Consider the following 18110-nt stretch of genomic DNA (forward strand, 5'->3'; position numbering starts at 1 on the left):
CCAAAAGGAGATTTTGTTGTCATTAAGTCATTGACTGGCGGCCATTTTGACTGAAGCAACCCCCCTCACTCCCGGCGGTTTTACTGGATTTGAACCCATTTTTGGCCCACAGAATGTTGTGTTCTAGTCAACTGCTATAAAAACATGGAACCTACCAAAAGAAAGATTAGAGTCTCTTCTGTCATCAGGAAAAAAAGTATATTTCTATCTGTTATCCATTTGCAGCAATTAGCATTAGAATATAGCTAAGTTTCATCATTATTCATAAATCCGTTGAAAACATTGTCAAAAAGACCTTGTTGCAACATGGCCCTGGTTGATCTCTTATACTCTGCTAACACCTGCTGGACATTTTTGTAATAACTACCATTGCTTCAAGCGACCACCTCAGTTCAGAGGCTGCATCAAAGCCTGTATACTTGAAGGATAAAAAAAAAAAATGTAAAAAAAAACATGTAAAAACGTCTTTGGAAGACAAAAATTTTAAAATAAAATGTACTGATATGTTTTTGGGAGCAAATGAGTAAACTTTGTAACGTGTCCAATTGAAAGCGACATGTTTGAATTTGCCTTCCGTTCTAGACGCAACACTTGAAAATACATTTTTTTTAATCCATGTTCAGACAAGACAATAGATGGGCTTGAGTGTTAAAAGAGGACTGGTGCACACTTTGGTGTTTTGCAGTCGGACAGCTTGTAGTGGGCCAGCTTCTTCCTGTCAGCCAGGCCCGCGTAGATGTAGTAGAAGATGTGGAAGTTCTTCTCCCCGCTGTGGGAACAGACAAGCACCGCAAAGCGTCAACGCAAATACGGACAATAACAAATCCATGGTGCGCTTCCATTGTTTATGTTGCGGAAGGCTGCAAAAAAACAAGGTCCAATGCAAACTAAACTACAGAGGTGGCCACTTCCATCTCTCCATTGTTGGCACGCATTTTTCCGAGAGTGATTTATGACCTCCAAAAAATATACACGGACTGAGAAGGATGGCCTGTACTGACCCAGGTTGACGGACGAAAACCTCCTTCAATTGGAGCTGAAATGGAGAACAAAACAACCCCAGAAAACTAAAAAATAAGTAAAATAATAATCTGAAAAAATATCTTCAAAATGTTGAACTAAAAAATGTGCAAATAAAGAGGTTGAAATCCTTTGGAGGAATGTGGCACCCAATACGTTAAAGGGCATCTTTTTCACAAGTTGAAATTAATTCCAATTAATTCATCACAAAACAATTATCGCATTAATCATGTATTATCGCAGAATAATCACATAATTAATTTTGACCACAGACGGTCCTTTCGCTGAGAGTGGATGGTTACGTTCAAGGTAGCACAGCAAGAAACGTAACGACAATGTATTAAAGTAAAGCATATCATAAATATTTATGTATGACATTCAGAATATTTGGTTCATGTCAAAATATCGGGGTCATTTTTTCCCCATTTTAAATTATGCAAGTAATTAACTGGTTACAAAAAGAGGATGATGAGAGTGTGCGGTGGATAAAAAAAAAAATGTTGAAAATGTCTTTAAATGTCAAAAGAATTGACACATAACAGGTGCTCTTTAAATTTGACGGGTAAAAAATGTTGATGAAGAATAATTTTTTTCTTTTTTATTAAATGATTAACTAATTCACTCCCAGCTATTTTTACTGACGCAATTGGAGTTTGACTGATTTTGCTATAAAAACATGGAAGCTAACAAAAGAAAGATTTGAGTCTCTTCTTTTATCCTGGTAAAAAAAGCATATATTTGTATCTGTTTTGTTTTGCAGCAATTAGCATTGCTTGTTGCAACATGGCCCTGGCTGATCTCTTATACTCTGCTGGCACCTGCTGGCCTTTTTTTGTAATAACTACCATTGCTTTAGGTCAGAAGCTGCATCAAAGCCTTCTGTGTGCTCTAGCATTAAAAAAAACAAACAAACATATAAATACATTATTGGTAGGGAAGGACAACGTATTAAAAAAACATATTTACACATTTTGGGGTTTGAATAAGTTCATGATTAAAGTCATTCAATCCAAATTGTTAAATGTGATTATTCCAATTAAAAAATGTAATCGTTTGACAGCTCTAGTTGAAATATGTTTTAATATGTTGAAATGTTCAAAAACAAAATGTAGAGTAAATAAAGGTGATATTTACACAGCCTGGTGGATGACCCTGGACTTCTCCAGCAGGTACTCGGATATCTTGGCGCTCACCACCGTCCCTCCGGCCGCGAACTTCATTTCCAGGTACTTGCCGAAGCGGCTGGAGTTGTGGTTGATGGCCGTGCAGGCGTTTCCGAAAGCCTCCACCAGGCTGTTGACCAGCAGGATCTTCTCCTGGAAGGAGCGGTTGTTGGCCTGCCAGACAAATCAAGAAAACTTTGGGCAGATTTCAATTCACCCGCAGAAGAAAAAGAAATCAACTCATGACACATTAACATTGGATTCTATTAGGGCTAGGTATTGATTCATATTTCCAAAATCCATTCGATTCGATTCATATTGATTTTCGATTCACTTAATAATTTCATATAGTACCAATTTGACTTTTATATGGAAAGAGTAGAAATTCCTGCTCTTACTTGGTGCATTAGTATGAAAAAATATATATGAATATTTACAATTTAAAATAGGGATAGACCGCTTATCGGCCAGGCCGGATATTTGGCATTTTGACAAATATCGGCACCGGCCATTTTTTAAATCAGAAGGTCAATAAAGCTGGTATCTCACTGAGCAGTGAATACTTGCGAACGTAGTGATTTGGGGGTTTTCATCAGGAATTGTAAAATGTCCACTGACACGCATTTGGAACATGTTCAGACCATTATTCACTTCTTTTGAAACAAACCCGAACAAAAAACCCAAATGAGCTCCATTCGCATGCATTTGTCCCTCAGTGAGATGCAGGGAACTTTTCTTTTATGGATCTATTTAAATTTCCACTTTAGAAAAAATAGCAACTTCCTACACTTTTTAATTACAAAATAAAATAAAAATAAATAAATAAATAAATCAAGAAATTATGGTAAATATTTACAGTAGAAATCATGAGAGACATTTGCTTGCTTTTTAATTTGTAATTATTATTATTATTATTTTTAATTTAACCTAACAGATGCTAATGACCCAGGAAACTCCTTGCAATTTTTGTTATATTTTTTTAAACAAATCTGTCAATTTAGTTTACATTTTTTTTTCCATTTTACTGCAAATGAATATCAGCTTGAAATATTGGTTATCAGCCTCCTTGACTACTAATCATCTGTATCGGTATCAGCCTTGAAAAAACATATCGATCTATCACTCATTTAAAACTGAATCCAATGCGGTTACATTAATCGTATATGTTTAATTGAACATGACCTAATTAAAATAATATATAATTGAAATCAATTATAGCCACAGAAGTATATGAAGTGGCAAAAAAAACTGGGCTCCTCTTGGGGTAGACTAAGTTAAAAAGTATCGATTCATGCTTTTATGAATTGATTGATATTGGGCTATGAAAAGGAATATCGATTCGATATATCAATTTTTGAAAACACTGGCCTAGATTCTATCACATCCCAAAATCTGATGCAAACTAATCAAGTACAAATACTCAATTACGTTCCTTACTTGAAGTATTGATATTTTGACTTTTTTTTTATTTTAATTTTTATTATTTTATTATTGTTTTTTGTATTTATCTTTATTTTATGTATATATATATATATATATATATATATATATATATATATATATATATATATTTATTTAAAAGAAATATTTATTTGTCTTTATTTTTTTAATTTATTTTTCTTTATTTATCGATTTATTAAATATTTTTGTACTGAAAGAAATACTTCACTCATTGAGCCATTTTCAGCAGTCAAAAGTGAATATTTTGTCGATAATGTGGTAACTTCATTCTTTTTGATGTACAATGGGCTCTTTGCACAGCTCGACTACTTCCTGAATTGAATACCACACCTTTGTTTCCTGTCTTTCATGAGTGGACAAACTGATTAATCCAGGTGTGTCTGGCCAATGTTGTTGTAGTTCCTGAGATCAGGCACACCTGGATTAATCAGCTTGTCCACTCATGAAAGACAGGAAATGAAGGAATGGTGTTGAATTCAGGAAGCAGTGGATTTGTGCAAAGATCCCATTAATACCTTTAAAAAGTAATAGACTTGCTGTCGACTGATGATGACATCATCTGTGCTGAGAAAGTAGGTAATGACCAATCATGGCTCAGTTTATTGACCAAACACAGAAAACAGGTGAGCCATGATTGGCTGTTACCCACCCACTTCCTCAGCACAGGTGATATCATCATCAGTCGACAGAAAGTAGAAAAATTGCTTTTTAAAGGTATTAATTGTACATGAAAAAGAATGAAGTTATCAAATTCATTCTGGACAAAATATTCACTTTTTATTGCTGAAAATTGTTCAATGAGTACAGGAGTTGAATCGGTACTTGTCGTCGAGTACCTGCGCCGGCTTCTTGCTCACCTTGCCCAAGACGGTGAGCTGCTGCACGAGCAGGTGAGTGCTTTCCGTTTTGCCCGCGCCGCTCTCGCCGCTGATGACGATGCACTGCGTGCAAACGAGCGAGCGGGTCAGCGTCTCGTCCTTTCTCATGTCAAATGCTTGTAAAGGAATGCCGAAAACAACAACAACAACAAAAATCACCTGATCGGAATTGTGCGACACCATGGACTGGTAGGCGATGTCGGCCACGGCGAAGATGTGCGGCGGGTTGGCCGTCCGCTTCGCACCCACGTACATTTTACTGTGCTATCAACACATCAGGGTGCAGGGGGGAAAAAAACACAAACAAAACACAAAAATACACTTGCACTTTTCTCCCAAACACCAATTCAGGATGAAGCATCCATTTGTAAAAAAAATGTGCTTGCTAATACATTTGCATATTCTGCACGCATGGGAAAGCCAACCTGAGGAGTGTAAATATTCATTTTGTGGAAAGGGTTGACAGCGATGAGGATGTCGCCCACATAGGTGTAGATCGCATCTCTGCCGTAGCGCTCCTGCAGATGCTCGCTCACCGAATCCTGAAAAAAAAAATAGAATAAATGAAAAACAAAACAAAAAACAACACGTTCACATCATCACAAGCTTGACGTTCGACTGCATTCTGCTTCATGCCGAATCTTGAGGCAAAATGTCACAAGCTGATTCATTTGATTTGGACACACTCAAATTATACCACTCAGTCGTTATTGATCCATTTAGTTGGAGTCAAGTCAAGTGTTTCTTGTTAAATGGATTGCTTCTGTTCTTCTTGACACAAGCTTTGTCCTGATATTGCAATTTTGTTCTCAAATTTGAACAGAAGAGGATTAGGGCCAGTGCAGTGAAGAGAGGGAAAAAAAGTGAAAATTGTGACTTTATTCTCGGAATTCTCACTTAAATTCTGACTTTAAAATGAGAATTCCCATTTTAAAGTCAGAATTCTGAGAATAGTAAGAATTCTGACTTTATTAGTGCTACTATTATTCTCACTTTAAAGTCAGAATTCTGAGAATAAAGCAACAATTCTGAGACTAAAGTCAGAATTCTGACTTTAAAGTCAGACTTGAAAGTGAGAATTCTGTCAAACTTTTGTTGTATTTCGTCCCTCCCGGCCGCCAGGTTGCGGTTCTGTAACCAGCACGGAATTCCCCTTGTCGCGACAGCGTCATCAAGTAAGAATAACAAAATATGCTTGTCCCTAGTTCCGGCTGACGTAGTCCCGTATATAAAAAGGGAACGTCGCCAGAACACATCCTCTAGAACCTTTCTCGTGCAAACAACACAAGAGTTCTGAGTGACAAGCAATGCTGGCGGTCATTCGGGACTCATAGAACCGTAGTTACATTCGTAACTTTTGTTCTATTTCTATATAAAAATGGAACGTCGCCAGGACACATCCTCTTTAACCTTTCTCGCACAGCCTTATACGCTCCGTCAGTCGCGAGTAGCCTGTGATCTGGTTGATCGGGTTCACTGCCTGCTTCTCCTGCCCCAGCCCATCAAAGTGAAGGGCATCAGCTGCCTTGATGTTGTGTGCTAGCCGGAATATTGTTTGCCATATCAACTGCAAGCTGAGGACGGCACAAACGACCACTTGCATGTTTGTTTGATTGCTTTTGGGTCTCATTTTGTTCTACTTGTAAAGTGGGAAGGACGAGGCCAGCGACCGCCTCCATCTCCCACATAGGGTCTGCCGCTCTTCACACGAAGTCTGCCGCGCTCCATGCATGGAGCTTCAGTGCCATTGTCAACTTATGGGTGGCACAAACGACACATGCATGTTTGATTGATTTGTGGTTTTGTTTTGTTCGGATTGCGAAGTGGCTGGGTGCGAGTCATTTCACATACTGGGCGGCCACTCTCCCACACAAAGGCGGCCGCTCTCCACGCAGCTCCTGCTGCTCTCCAGGCGCAGCACTGTGTTTGGTCCGTTGAGGATGAGGCTAAGTGCAGGCCTCCTCTCCGACACAGCGTCTGCCGCTCTCCACACGAGGTCTACCGCTCTCCATGCGCGGCTCTTCGTCTGGTTCCACTGGGGAAAGGGCTAAGGGCAGCTTCCTGTCCCACACGAAGGCTGCCGGCTCCCAGCGCAAAGGCTGCCGCTATCCTAGCTACTTTGGTCATATTACATGCGCGGACCTTGTTTGTCTATTGGTGATGAGGCTGGTTGCCGCCTCCTCTCCACCACCGAGTTGGCCGCTCTCTACATGAAGTCTACAGCTCTCCATGTGCGGATCTTTGTTTTGTTCCCCGGGGGAAGGAGCTAGGTGCAGCCTCCTCTCCCACTCGAAGTCTGCCGCTCTCCACGCAACTTCTGTCGTTCTCCGTGCGTGGAGCTTGGTCTTGTTCAGTTGGTGACGAGATTGGTTGCTGCCTCCTCTCCCTCACAAGGTCGGCCACTTTCTACAGGAATTCAGCCGCCTACACGAAGTCTGCCGCCCTGACTGTGCAGAGCTTCGTTGTGGTTTCGTGGGCGATGGGGCTGGTTGCTGCCTCCATTCCCGCACGGAGTCTGCAGCTCCCTACACGACGTCTACCGCCCTCGCTGTGCGGAGCTTCGTTTTGCTACCGTTCGTGACGGGCCTGGTTGCCACCTCCTCTCCCATACGACGATAGCAGCCAGTTGACTGGGTACACTCCCTGCGCGTAGATGGATGGCTGATATGGGGGACGCCGCTAGATAGCAGCACTGTGACGGGCCCTTCTAACCTGTAGAAGGCCGCACCGACTGCTGTTTTGACTGTCGTAGTTGATGTCAGAAGTCCGTCCTCCTTCTCCTTCAACGGCAGCTGCTGTTGCTCCTTGGAAGGACGCACCATCCCCGGTGGAACCAGGACCCGACCACCTTATGGCCCCTGGCCCCCCTGGGGCATATCGACGCTCACTCACTGACTGTGCGTCGATTGAGGGCTGCTAAGGATTCTCCGTTTGATGCCGTTAGTGACGGGGCGGTTCTCGCCTCCTATCCCAGACGAAGTTAGCAGCCTATCAGCGTGCACTCGCTGACTGCGCGTCGATTGAGGGCTACTAAGGGTACTCCATTTGATGCCGTTGGTGACGGGGCTGTTCTCGCCTCCTATCCCAGACGATGTTAGCAGCGTACCGACGCGCACTCACTAACTGTGCGTGGACTGCGCGTCGACTGAAGGCTGCTAAGGAGTCTCCGTTTGATCTCGTTGGTGACGGGGCGGTTCGCGCCTCCTATCCTGGACAAAGATAGCAGCATACCGACGCGCACTTACTGGCTGCGCATCGATTGGGGTCTGCCATGGATTCTCTCTTTTATCCCGTGGTGCGCGTTGATTGAGGGCTGCTAAGGAGTCTCCATTTGATCCCGTTGGGGACGGGGCGGTTCGCGCCTCCTATGCCGGACGAAGATAACAGCATACCGACGCGCACTCACTGGCTGCACACCGATTGCGGGCTGCCATGGATTCCCCATTTCATCCCGTGGATGCCTACGTCTGTGGTGTTGCATACGATCGATGGAATTATTCACTGTCATCGAGGTGATGGACGTTTGCGTCCTCGTCCCGATTGCGGCTCAACGCAAGGGGCTGCGGGTGCTGGCTTTTGGAAGGTCATTCTCTCCCACAGTGTTTACAGATGTTGCAAGAGCGACTGTCGCTCGGGATGTCGTTGGACGCCACATCTTTGGATGCTCCCTCACAGAAAAGGACGTTGCTCTGCACTTCATCTCCCTCTTCCGGGCCAACAGGAGGCGGCCTTCTGTCCTCCGCCTGCGACGATTGGGCACGGTAATGTACCTGACGGCGTTTTTTTCCCCTGGCCCTACTGTCACTGCGGCCACTGCAAGAGTGGTTGGTTCGTCTCCACCCGCCACTGAGTTGTCGTCGGTGTCTCCGAGTTTTTGGTGGCTTTACGGTTGCTACGCCACATCAATCGTCAGGATGGTGCGTCGTCAGCCCTGTGGACACGGCGGGAGGTGGTGAGCGATGTGTGGAGTCGCTGCGGCAGGGTGGCTGTCGCTCTCTTGGCCTCCGTGGAGTCCACTCACTGTCGCCTCTGGTTTGCTCTGCGGGAGCGGCCTCTCCCCCTCATTCATCTGACGTTTCTGGGGGTCCTTCTGGGGGACCACACAATGCTGTTCGTGGCCCTTTGTTGGCCAGCCCAGTTGTGGTTCACCCTCCACCGTAGTCTCTGCCCCTCCGACCCGGGATCTCCGCCTGGTTGACTGGTTCGGTGGTTTGGCAGCCCGATCCACAGCGTCTCTGCCAGTGTGTGTGTGTGTGTGTTGGGCTGGTGAGGGTGTGTTGGGCTGGTGAGGGTCGGGACCTGTTGCTGCACTTCCGGCGGTTTTGTCCGGCAATCTGTCGTACAAAAGAGGCGTGCCTCTTCTACACTCAAGCAACGCCTCTCTCAATGGATCGGAGATGTGATTCGACAATCGTACAGAGTCTCTGGTTGGTCCCTTCTGACGGCGGTGCGCAGTCACTCCAGTCACTCTAGTCACTCTACATCGTGGGCTGCTCTGAGGGGCGTGCCCTTGGAGGACATCTGTGCGGCTGCCTCTTGGTCGTCGCCCTGAATGTTCTCAAGGTTCTGCAGCTTGGATGTCAACTCTCCTCACCCACGGGACGTGGTTCGGGGTCCTGCGGAGGCCCCGTTTTGAGTTAGACTTTTCAGGGTCTTCGTGACATCACTGGTATTCGGCATTCCGTGCTGGTTACAGCACTGTCACCTGGCGGTCGGGAGGGACGAAATAGAACGAAAGTTACGAATGTAACTACGGTTCTATGAGTCCTGAACGACTGTCAGCATTGCTTGTTACTCAGAACCCTTTTTATATAGGGGACTACGTCAGCCGGAACTAGGGACAAGCATATTTTGTTATTCTTACTCGATGACGCTGTCGCGACAAGGGGAACTCCATGCTGGTTACAGCACCGCCACCTGGCGGTCGTTTGGAACTCATAGAACCGTAGTTACATTCGTAACTTCGTTCTGTCTTCACTGGCCCTAATCCTCCTTCCTACTTAACATGAATAAATAAATATTTAAATATTTGCTTGCCACAAATGTTGCTAAGTTCTGAATTCTAATTTAAATTCCAATTTGTGACCATATATAAATCAACCCTTATGTTACGCATTTACTGTAAAAGTGCCATCTTAACAAAGACAGTCGTGAATTAAATAATCAAATGATGGCAAATACTGAATAAGTAATGAACTTAAATAATGAGAAAACTACGTGACAAAAAATGGTTTAAAAAACAAATGTGACGATAATTAGGTGTTAAAACTGTATAAAGTATACAAAAGCTTAAAAAAAAAAAAGCGTATAAAAAAGCATCTGGCCTAGTCTAGCCGTATGCCGCTCAGCAATATGTTGTCAACAAAACCAAGATGGCGTCCTTCAGCCGGTTCTCTCCCAGTGAAGGATGGCACCAATATCCGCCAGCCAAGGAAGACGGCGGACGGACGGGGCCCCATCATTCAACCGACCTGATGAATTGTCCGCGTGTCAAAGAGCACGCTTGCAATTTTGACAATTGTTTACGACTGAAAGTGCAAACAATCCTCGCAGGCGCAATAAATGAAATTCAGCTCATATGTCACCATGACAGGAATGTGATCGCAATAGCGTTGAAAATTCATTTTTTTGTTTACCACCTCGTCAAGAACTTCCAGAGTGGCCAGATCGTCACCCTCGTTCCGCTCCGTCCTGATGTCGCTTCCTCTTTTGGTGTGGATGCGTTCATGCCTTCAACATAAGTGTTTCACAAACACCACAAACGTTTTTTGTAAATATTTGATGATGTCTTTTCACAGAACAACATTGAAGCTACAATGTCCGATTGTACAACAACATTAAAGCAGTGCTTGAAAACAATGAACATTTAGGCACGATTGTGACATTTTCACTGAGGGGTGTAGCCAGTTTTGTTGCCAGTAGTGTTAATTTCATCCACAAAAACTGAACAAAAATAATTTAATCAACACACATTTTCCACCAGACTAAAATTAGACTAGAGTAAAATCCTCATTAATAAACAATAAGTGGGACTAAATCAGTATGCATTTTCATCGACTGATGAAAACGAGACAAAAATGTCCTTCACTCAATAAAAACTGGACTCAAATCAATGGACATTTTAGTCCATGAACAAAAACGAGACAAAAATGATATGATTTTGTCAAATCTTGTCTCTGCTAATCTGTCACGTCTGCGACACTGTCATGTGACATGCGGCACAAACACATGGGGACAGCCAGGAGGTGGATTCATGCTGAAAGGTTAACGAAACAAAACAAACAAAAAAAAAAAAAAGTATATTATACTTAGAACTAGTGCTGTCAAAGTTAAAGCATTAACTAATTAATTAATCACAAAAAAATATCGCATTAATCATTGTATTACCACAGATTACTCACACTATTAATTTTGATGATCCTTTTAGACGACAGCGGATGGTTACGTTAAAGTTCGAGTTTGAGCAATAAACATAACTACATGCATTAAAGTAAAGCATTTAATAAATGTTTGCATATGCCGTAAGTCATTTTTTTCCCCATATTAAATTATGCAAATAATTTATTGATTAGAAAAAGCAGGATGAGCGTGTGCAGTGGATATAATTTTTTGAAGATGTCCTCATAACATTAAATGTAAAAAAAAATAACACATAACAGGTGCGCTTCAAATTTAACGGGCAAAATATGTTGGAAAAAAAAAGCCTTTTTAAATCAGTGATTAATCATGATTAATCAAAATTCTAAGATTTGATTAATCTGATTAAAAAATTTAATCGTTTAGTTAGAACGCAACATTAATACAACAACTAGACTAAGTGCAATTTCTGGAGAAATTGCGTGGGAATGCTGAATGCTTATGAAGTAAATTAAAAGATAAATTCTGTGAAAATTACAAAATTTTTATTGAAGTTGAAAGATAACTAAATAAAAAAGAACTAAGCAGTATCACAAAGTGCTAATGATGGTCAGCTGTACGTATGGGCATGGAAAGTGGGACTTAGATAAAGTTCAATGTCAGTCCCATTGAAAGTGAATGGGGAAAAGTTGATATTTAACATCAAATTGTAAGAGTACTGTAAGTAACGTGGGATCAGACGATATATATACCCTGGAATGTGTCAATTTTTGTAGCAAGTTGAAATTTGAAGGGTGTATATCGGTAGTATTATGTGGGAGTTATTACACAGCATAAAAGTGAGGAAAATAAAAATCCGAATAACATATAATAATGTTAATCTGACCGCTAACTAATACTGGCTAACTTAATAGCTGATAGCATGGAGCCATAACGGCCACTGTAATTGTGTGTCAAGTTGTTTTTCCATCAAAAAGATGATAACATTTGATGTGAAATAGTTTGAGATCCAAAAAGGTTCAATATCATCTGCTGACAAAGAAAATATACAGGGCTCAAATGGTTGTTCTGACTAAAACTAGACAAATAAAATTATATTTTCTTGGACTAAGATAAAAGGCTAAAATGCTCGATTTATGGTCGACTAAAAATGGACTAAATAAAAATGGTAAGAGGTTGACTAATTGTGATAAAAACTAACAAGTGTGATTGAATTTGGACTAAAACTGACACTAAATTTCAAAATGGCAGACAAAAATGAACATTAGTTGCCAGCATTTTAAACAAACAAACAAACAAACAAACAAAAATGGCTGCGTGTTAAGTACTTTTGAGGCCTCAGTAAATTTACAGTCACATGTACGTATGTACTGTTACAGCCATTCGTGTCAGAATCATTGGCAACAAAAGTGAGCACAGTGTGAAATTCAAATGACCCACACGGACCTATTTTGATGGCACAGTAAATTCAGTTTTCATAAGATATTTAGAAAAAATGCCAGTCAAGTACTCACTTTGTGATCATATCTCCAAACGTGTTTGTCACGTTAGCACAAGTCATACGTTTGCTCATGCTATTTCTCGAGCATTAGCAATAGAAATACTATGATTGGCTGGCAACCAGTCTGGTGTGGCCCCCGCCTACTGCCCAGAGCCAGCTGAGATAGGCGCCAGCACCCCCCGCGACCCTTGTGAGGAATAAGTGGTCAAGAAAATGGATGGATGGATGGATAGCAATAGAAATAAAGGAACTGTCTCCATCTCATATTCAAATACAGGGAGGCCTCAAGTTACCTGAATTTTGACTTCAGTCAAATTTCCCCTAAACGCAATATTTACATCAAAAATAATTTGCATTAAAAAAAATATCTGAAATACGTTAAAATAATAACAAATAAGATACTGTACGACTTTGCCGATGTCCGCCTGTGTCTCTCCTTTCTGCAACCTTTTTATGATATCTAGCTTCGTTTCCATGGCAACTGCTTTTTTTTTGGCTGGACCAACATTGATACAAGACGTTGCTTTCTTCTTTGGGGCTAGGATGTGGAAAAAAAAAGAGGGCAAAAAAGCCAAAAAGATACTCCCACAAGTGCACAAGCGCTAGCATTAGCTAAGGGCTAAACAGAGGACAAGAGGAAAACACTGCGGCCAAAATGGCGGATGAGGAGACAAAATGGTGGAGCGGGCGTAACCATGGTAAAGTGGAAACGCCTAAGGTGGAGTGCGCCTTATCTCGAGGACTTCCTGTATTTGTCATTTGTTTGCATAGCCAGTTGACGTCATCTGTAACTTGCTGACAAGCAAATATCCAAAACGCCCGGTGTCAGAAAGAGTCACAACGGTGAGAGGAAAATAAACAAGCTAACAAGCCAAAAGATCTAATAATACTACAGTGGCATAAAAGCAGTGGATGTGACACATTGCACGGCCACATCTTTTGTTACCTTTCATTACTGTCTCGGCTTCGCTCGGTTTTTCCGTGATGGCTTCAACAAATGAGAGAAATAACAATTGGGCAAAAAGAAAAGGTCAACATTGGAAGACTAACTACAGGATGGAGGCGTGCGTTCTGTAAGGATGTAAGGATAACGGCGATATCACAATTTTAAAACTGCCACAATATATCGCTGTTGTCATGTCACGATATGAAAAGCAGCACATATTTTTTAAGAAAGTAAGGTTGATTTCCATTTGTGCAGTTCTAGCACCCTCTGGTGGCTAGTTTTTTTGGTGCAGTTTCATTTTCGCTAGGCATGTTTTGGCTCTATGTGTTTAACTCATTGACTGGCAGCCATTTTCACAGAAGCAACCCCCCTTCACTCCCAGCTGTTTTTCTGAATTTGGGCTGATTTTACAAGGCCTGCAGAATATTGTGTTCTATTGTTATCAAAACATGGAACCTACCAAAAGAAAGATGAATGTCTCTTCTTCCATCAGGGAGAAAAAGTTTATTTCTGCCTGTTTCCGTTTACAAAAGAGCTACGTTTCATCATTATTAACCAATCTGTTTAGGAAAAAAAACAGCTAAAATAATAATAATAAAAATAAAAGTAAAATCAAATCAAATCAAAAAATAAATAAAAAAGAATATAAAAAGCAAAAACAAAAACAGGGAAAAGAGCTTGTTCCAACATGGCCCTGGTTGATCTCTACTCTGCTGCCACCTGCTGGCCATTTGTGTAATAACTACCATTTTTGTTCAACCATTCTTTGCAAGTAAGAGGCTGCATCAAAGCCTTCACTAGTATAAAAAAAACAACAACAACATAAAAACATATAATTACGTCTTTGGGACACAAAACATTTCAAATGAAGGTATATAGGTTTTGGGAGCAAATGAGTTCAAATGCACGCTAATGGTCAATGATCTGTGTAGGAACTAAATGTGGGCTTGCATTAGCAAGTAAGTTCCTCAATATTAAGCATTACTAAAGATTGAAAGTTGTTTATTAGCATTGTTGTAATGTAATGTTTTTTTTGTTTTTTTTTTAACAATATTGTGGCCCTTTCTTTGCCCTTCGCTAACCTCCCCACAATAATCGTGATATGGTATCGTGATGTTTGGATATCGTGACATCCCTACACGAGAGTAAAAAAAAATGTGCTCATGCAGGCAATTTGAATGACTGTGAGATTTTCACCACAAGGTGGCCAGTACCTTGTCTTCTCGACGCTTCCGATTTGCTGGTTGAGATGGATGAGTTCAATGAGTTGCTTCTGCAGCATTCTATCCTTTCCTGGCGTGTTGCCGACGAAGACGTGCTGGAGGAGGTCGGCCACGTTGGGCCGCAGCTCAAAGTCCTTGATCAGACACCTGAAGCGATCAAGCGCACGGGCGGGCTTCGCTTAACGGGCCGAGACGCGTGACTGAGCGCTCACTCACTTGCGGATGAAGTCGTTGAAGTTGTCGGACCACAAGTCGGGCTGCTGCAGGCTGGGCGGAGGGTTTCTGGAACAAACAAATATAAAGTTGGCGCCATGATGTTTTGAACTGGCCCAAATACCAACTCATTTCATGATCAAATATAGAAATCGGTTTTGGAATTTTTCATTTCATTTTTGAGTTTTGTTTTTTAAATGTAGTTAGATTTAGTTTTTTTTGAGTGCTTTTGTAAGTTTTTTTTTTTTTAATTAGTTTTAGTTATTTAAAAAATGCTTCATTTTAGTTTAGTTTGAGTTAGTTTCAGTATTAGTTTTAGTTTTAAAAAAAAATGTGTACTACTTGTGCCCAACATTGAAAAAAACAACATGGGAGCGATGTCATCTTTTGGTGCTTTTCTATTGGCTGCTGCGACATGATGCCACTTCTGTGTGACACTTTCAAACAACCTTATTCTGGCGGTTCATATTAAATGGCCTGTCTGCCGCTTTGACTCTGGAAAAGGCACTTTTTAAATACAGGATTTAAACTAACAAACGACTTCTCGATTTACAGATCAGTGCTTGTCTTCATTTCTGGTGGTGATTTTGTCCTAAACCCTCACCCACCCCAGCCTGTATTTTGCCATTTTGTGTTTGTTTTGTAAACAGCGGGACGTTTCTGTGGGAAGACAGTGTTTACACCGCTCCAGGGTGGCGTGTCGCAAACAGGGCCGGGCGAATTTGTCGGCTGTGTGACGTCACTCCCGCGGCAATTTGAAAACATGCACGGATTATTGTTTTTTTTTTTTTTCACTCACAGAAGCTTACATGTGTGAATGAGTGAGTGAAAAAAAAAAATCCGTGCGTACTTTCAAATTGCCGCGGGAGTGACGTCACGCAGCTGACACGTTCGCCCAGCCCCGTTTGCGACACGCCACCCCCCACCCCCCACCCCCCCGCTCTGCGATTGGCTGGAGGGTTGTAAACACTGTCTTTCCACAGAAACGGCCCGCTGTTTACAAAACAAACACAAAATGGCAAAATACAGGGGAGGTGGGGGTTTAGGACAAAATCACCACCAGAAATGAAGAAAAGCCCTGATCTGTCATTTGAGAAGTAGCTTGTTTGTTTAAATCCTGTATTTAAAAAGTGCCTTTTCCAGAGTCAAATCGGCAGACTGGCCCTTTAATTAAAATAAATCGACTTCAAATCACATTTAAAATTGTCCTCAAAGACTCATGAAATCAATTAATTACCAAAGATGAAAACGAATGACATTTTTGATATAATTATAGTTAGTTTTATAAACATAAAATGTAGTTTCAGTTAGTTTTTGTTTTTTAGAAAGCATTTTTGTTTTTATTTTATTTTGTTAACAATTTTTTTTTTGAATGTTAGTTTTAGTTTTTTCCTTAGTTTTAGTTGACTAAAATAACCTTGCAAGTGACCCATCTGAACAAAACTCACAAGTGTTCCCTTTATTATGAGACAAGAATTATTCAAATAGACTTTGTGGGTTGCAGCGATATCCTCTTTCTATTTTGGGTATTTCATTTTCAAGCAAAAGCCTGAAACATACTTTAGGGCTTAAATTAAAGGGACACTTGACTCATTGAACAATTTTCAGCACTTTGAAGTTAACATTTTTTTTGTCCAGAATGAATTTGATAACATCATTATTTTTCATGTACAATTTCAAAAGTAATTTTTCAACTTGCTGTCAACTGATGATGACATCACGTGTGCTGAGGAAAAACGTCACGACCAATCACGGCTCACCTTTTTTCTGGCTTTGGATAGTAAACTGAGCCGTGATTGGTTGTTACCTACTTCCTCAGCACAGGTGATGTCATCATCAGTTGACAGCAAGTTGAAAAATGACTTTTTAAAGGTATTCATTGTACATGAAAAATATTGGTTACCACATTAATGATAGACAAAATATTCACTTTTGACTGGTGAGAATGGCTCAATGAGTCAAATATTCCTTTAAAGACTATTAGCATCGCTACATTGGAACAGCTCCTTTAGGAAGCAAAGGTGCGAGGGGCAACTAGTGGAAATGAAGACTCCCTGCTACCTGTTGAAAAAAAGCCTCTGTGGGTGAGAAAACATTTGTGCGTGGGTGGTACAAAGGGGCCGCCATAATACACGCTTTTTTCACCTGGCCCACCACAGCAATAAATTGGCCTAATGAGCGGACGCGCCGCATCTATTTAATCGCACAATGCGCCCAATTGAGACGTCAGGCGCTCTTAAGAGCTCCTCTCTTATCTGCAAGACAAACGCACACCCGTGGACCGCATTAGGCAGGCATCTTGTTTTTACAGAAATCACAAAATGCGCTAAGTTGCTAAAAGCCAAATGACGTGCAAAGCATTAGCATGGCAAAACGGGCTGTAACATTTCTGGTCAATTTTTGGTTCTTTCAAAGAAAATGGGATAGAAAGCGAATTAGGAAAAGAAAAAAAAAGACGGGTGTCAATGAAGCAAGATGAGTGTCTGGATGCGCGGACGAATGAAACGAAGCTTGATGAAACGAAAGCGGAGAGGTGACGAGCTGAAGCCTGAAGGTCCAATGCAGCCGTCACAGAGACTCGGCGAAAGCTGGCGTGACGGGCATGAGCCCCCCCACCGCAAGCACATTTTGTGTGTGTGTGTGTGTGTGTGTGTGTGTGTGTGTGTGTGTGTGTGTGCATGATTGTGACAGCGTGCTGTACCATGAAACTGACAGTGACAGTCAAGTGCTTAAGGGGCTTTCACACACTCACCAGCGACAAAAAAAACCAAACAGCTCACAAATCACCAGTGCTCACAAACAACCACGTACAAAGACTTTGCTACTGTACTCAAGTTGATGTCTTGAGTGTCAGATTTTCCGACCAATAAGTCAGAATCTCCGCATTAACATGGACGATCAGAAATGCCGCAGTGAAGGTTATTATTGGCAATATAATAACATATGGGGGTGGGGCTCACCGGGGTATTTTAAAGAGCGCTCTCATTGGATGGAGCTCGGAAAGGGGCGGGTCCCCGTCGCCCAGCTCAATGGCCGTGATGCCCAGCGACCACACGTCGCAGCGGGCGTCGTAGGTGGAGTCCAGCTGCTGCTCGCACGCTATCACCTAGAAATAAAAATTCAATATGAATGACAGTCAATTCATGAGAGGTTTTTTGTTTTGTTTTGTTTTTTTCAGATTCAGAATCAGAAAACTTGATTTATCCCCCATGGGGAGAATATTTGGGGGACATCACCCACCTCATAATAACTTGAAATACAATTCAAAACAAGTAGCACCTTGTCCTGTTTAATAGTTGTGTTTCAAAGAAAACATGAATAAGTTAAATTAGGTTTTTTCAGAAGGAA

The 18110-nt window shown here is 41.6% G+C and overlaps 1 protein-coding gene across 5 annotated transcripts in view; it reads right to left on the reverse strand.

Annotated features, from left to right (window-relative positions):
* The window catches only part of myo3a (myosin IIIA), a 74276-nt gene that overhangs the window by 26142 nt on the left and 30024 nt on the right, over positions 1–18110 (reverse strand). For 3 of the 5 annotated variants that reach the window (XM_077508773.1, XM_077508772.1, XM_077508771.1), the window contains exons 7-16: positions 17723–17868; positions 14766–14831; positions 14541–14696; positions 13327–13368; positions 10162–10252; positions 4948–5064; positions 4682–4786; positions 4502–4585; positions 2155–2357; positions 671–769 (exon numbers count right to left, since the gene is read on the reverse strand). In XM_077508773.1, the coding sequence (XP_077364899.1) occupies positions 671–769; positions 2155–2357; positions 4502–4585; positions 4682–4786; positions 4948–5064; positions 10162–10252; positions 13327–13368; positions 14541–14696; positions 14766–14831; positions 17723–17868 (1109 nt within the window). The remainder of the gene's footprint in view (positions 1–670; positions 770–2154; positions 2358–4501; positions 4586–4681; positions 4787–4947; positions 5065–10161; positions 10253–13326; positions 13369–14540; positions 14697–14765; positions 14832–17722; positions 17869–18110) is intronic. The other 2 variants (XM_077508775.1, XM_077508774.1) reach the window with 1 other exon arrangement.

Source organism: Festucalex cinctus, chromosome 20 (assembly GCF_051991245.1).
Source record: "Festucalex cinctus isolate MCC-2025b chromosome 20, RoL_Fcin_1.0, whole genome shotgun sequence".
NCBI classification, from domain to species: domain Eukaryota; kingdom Metazoa; phylum Chordata; class Actinopteri; order Syngnathiformes; family Syngnathidae; genus Festucalex; species Festucalex cinctus.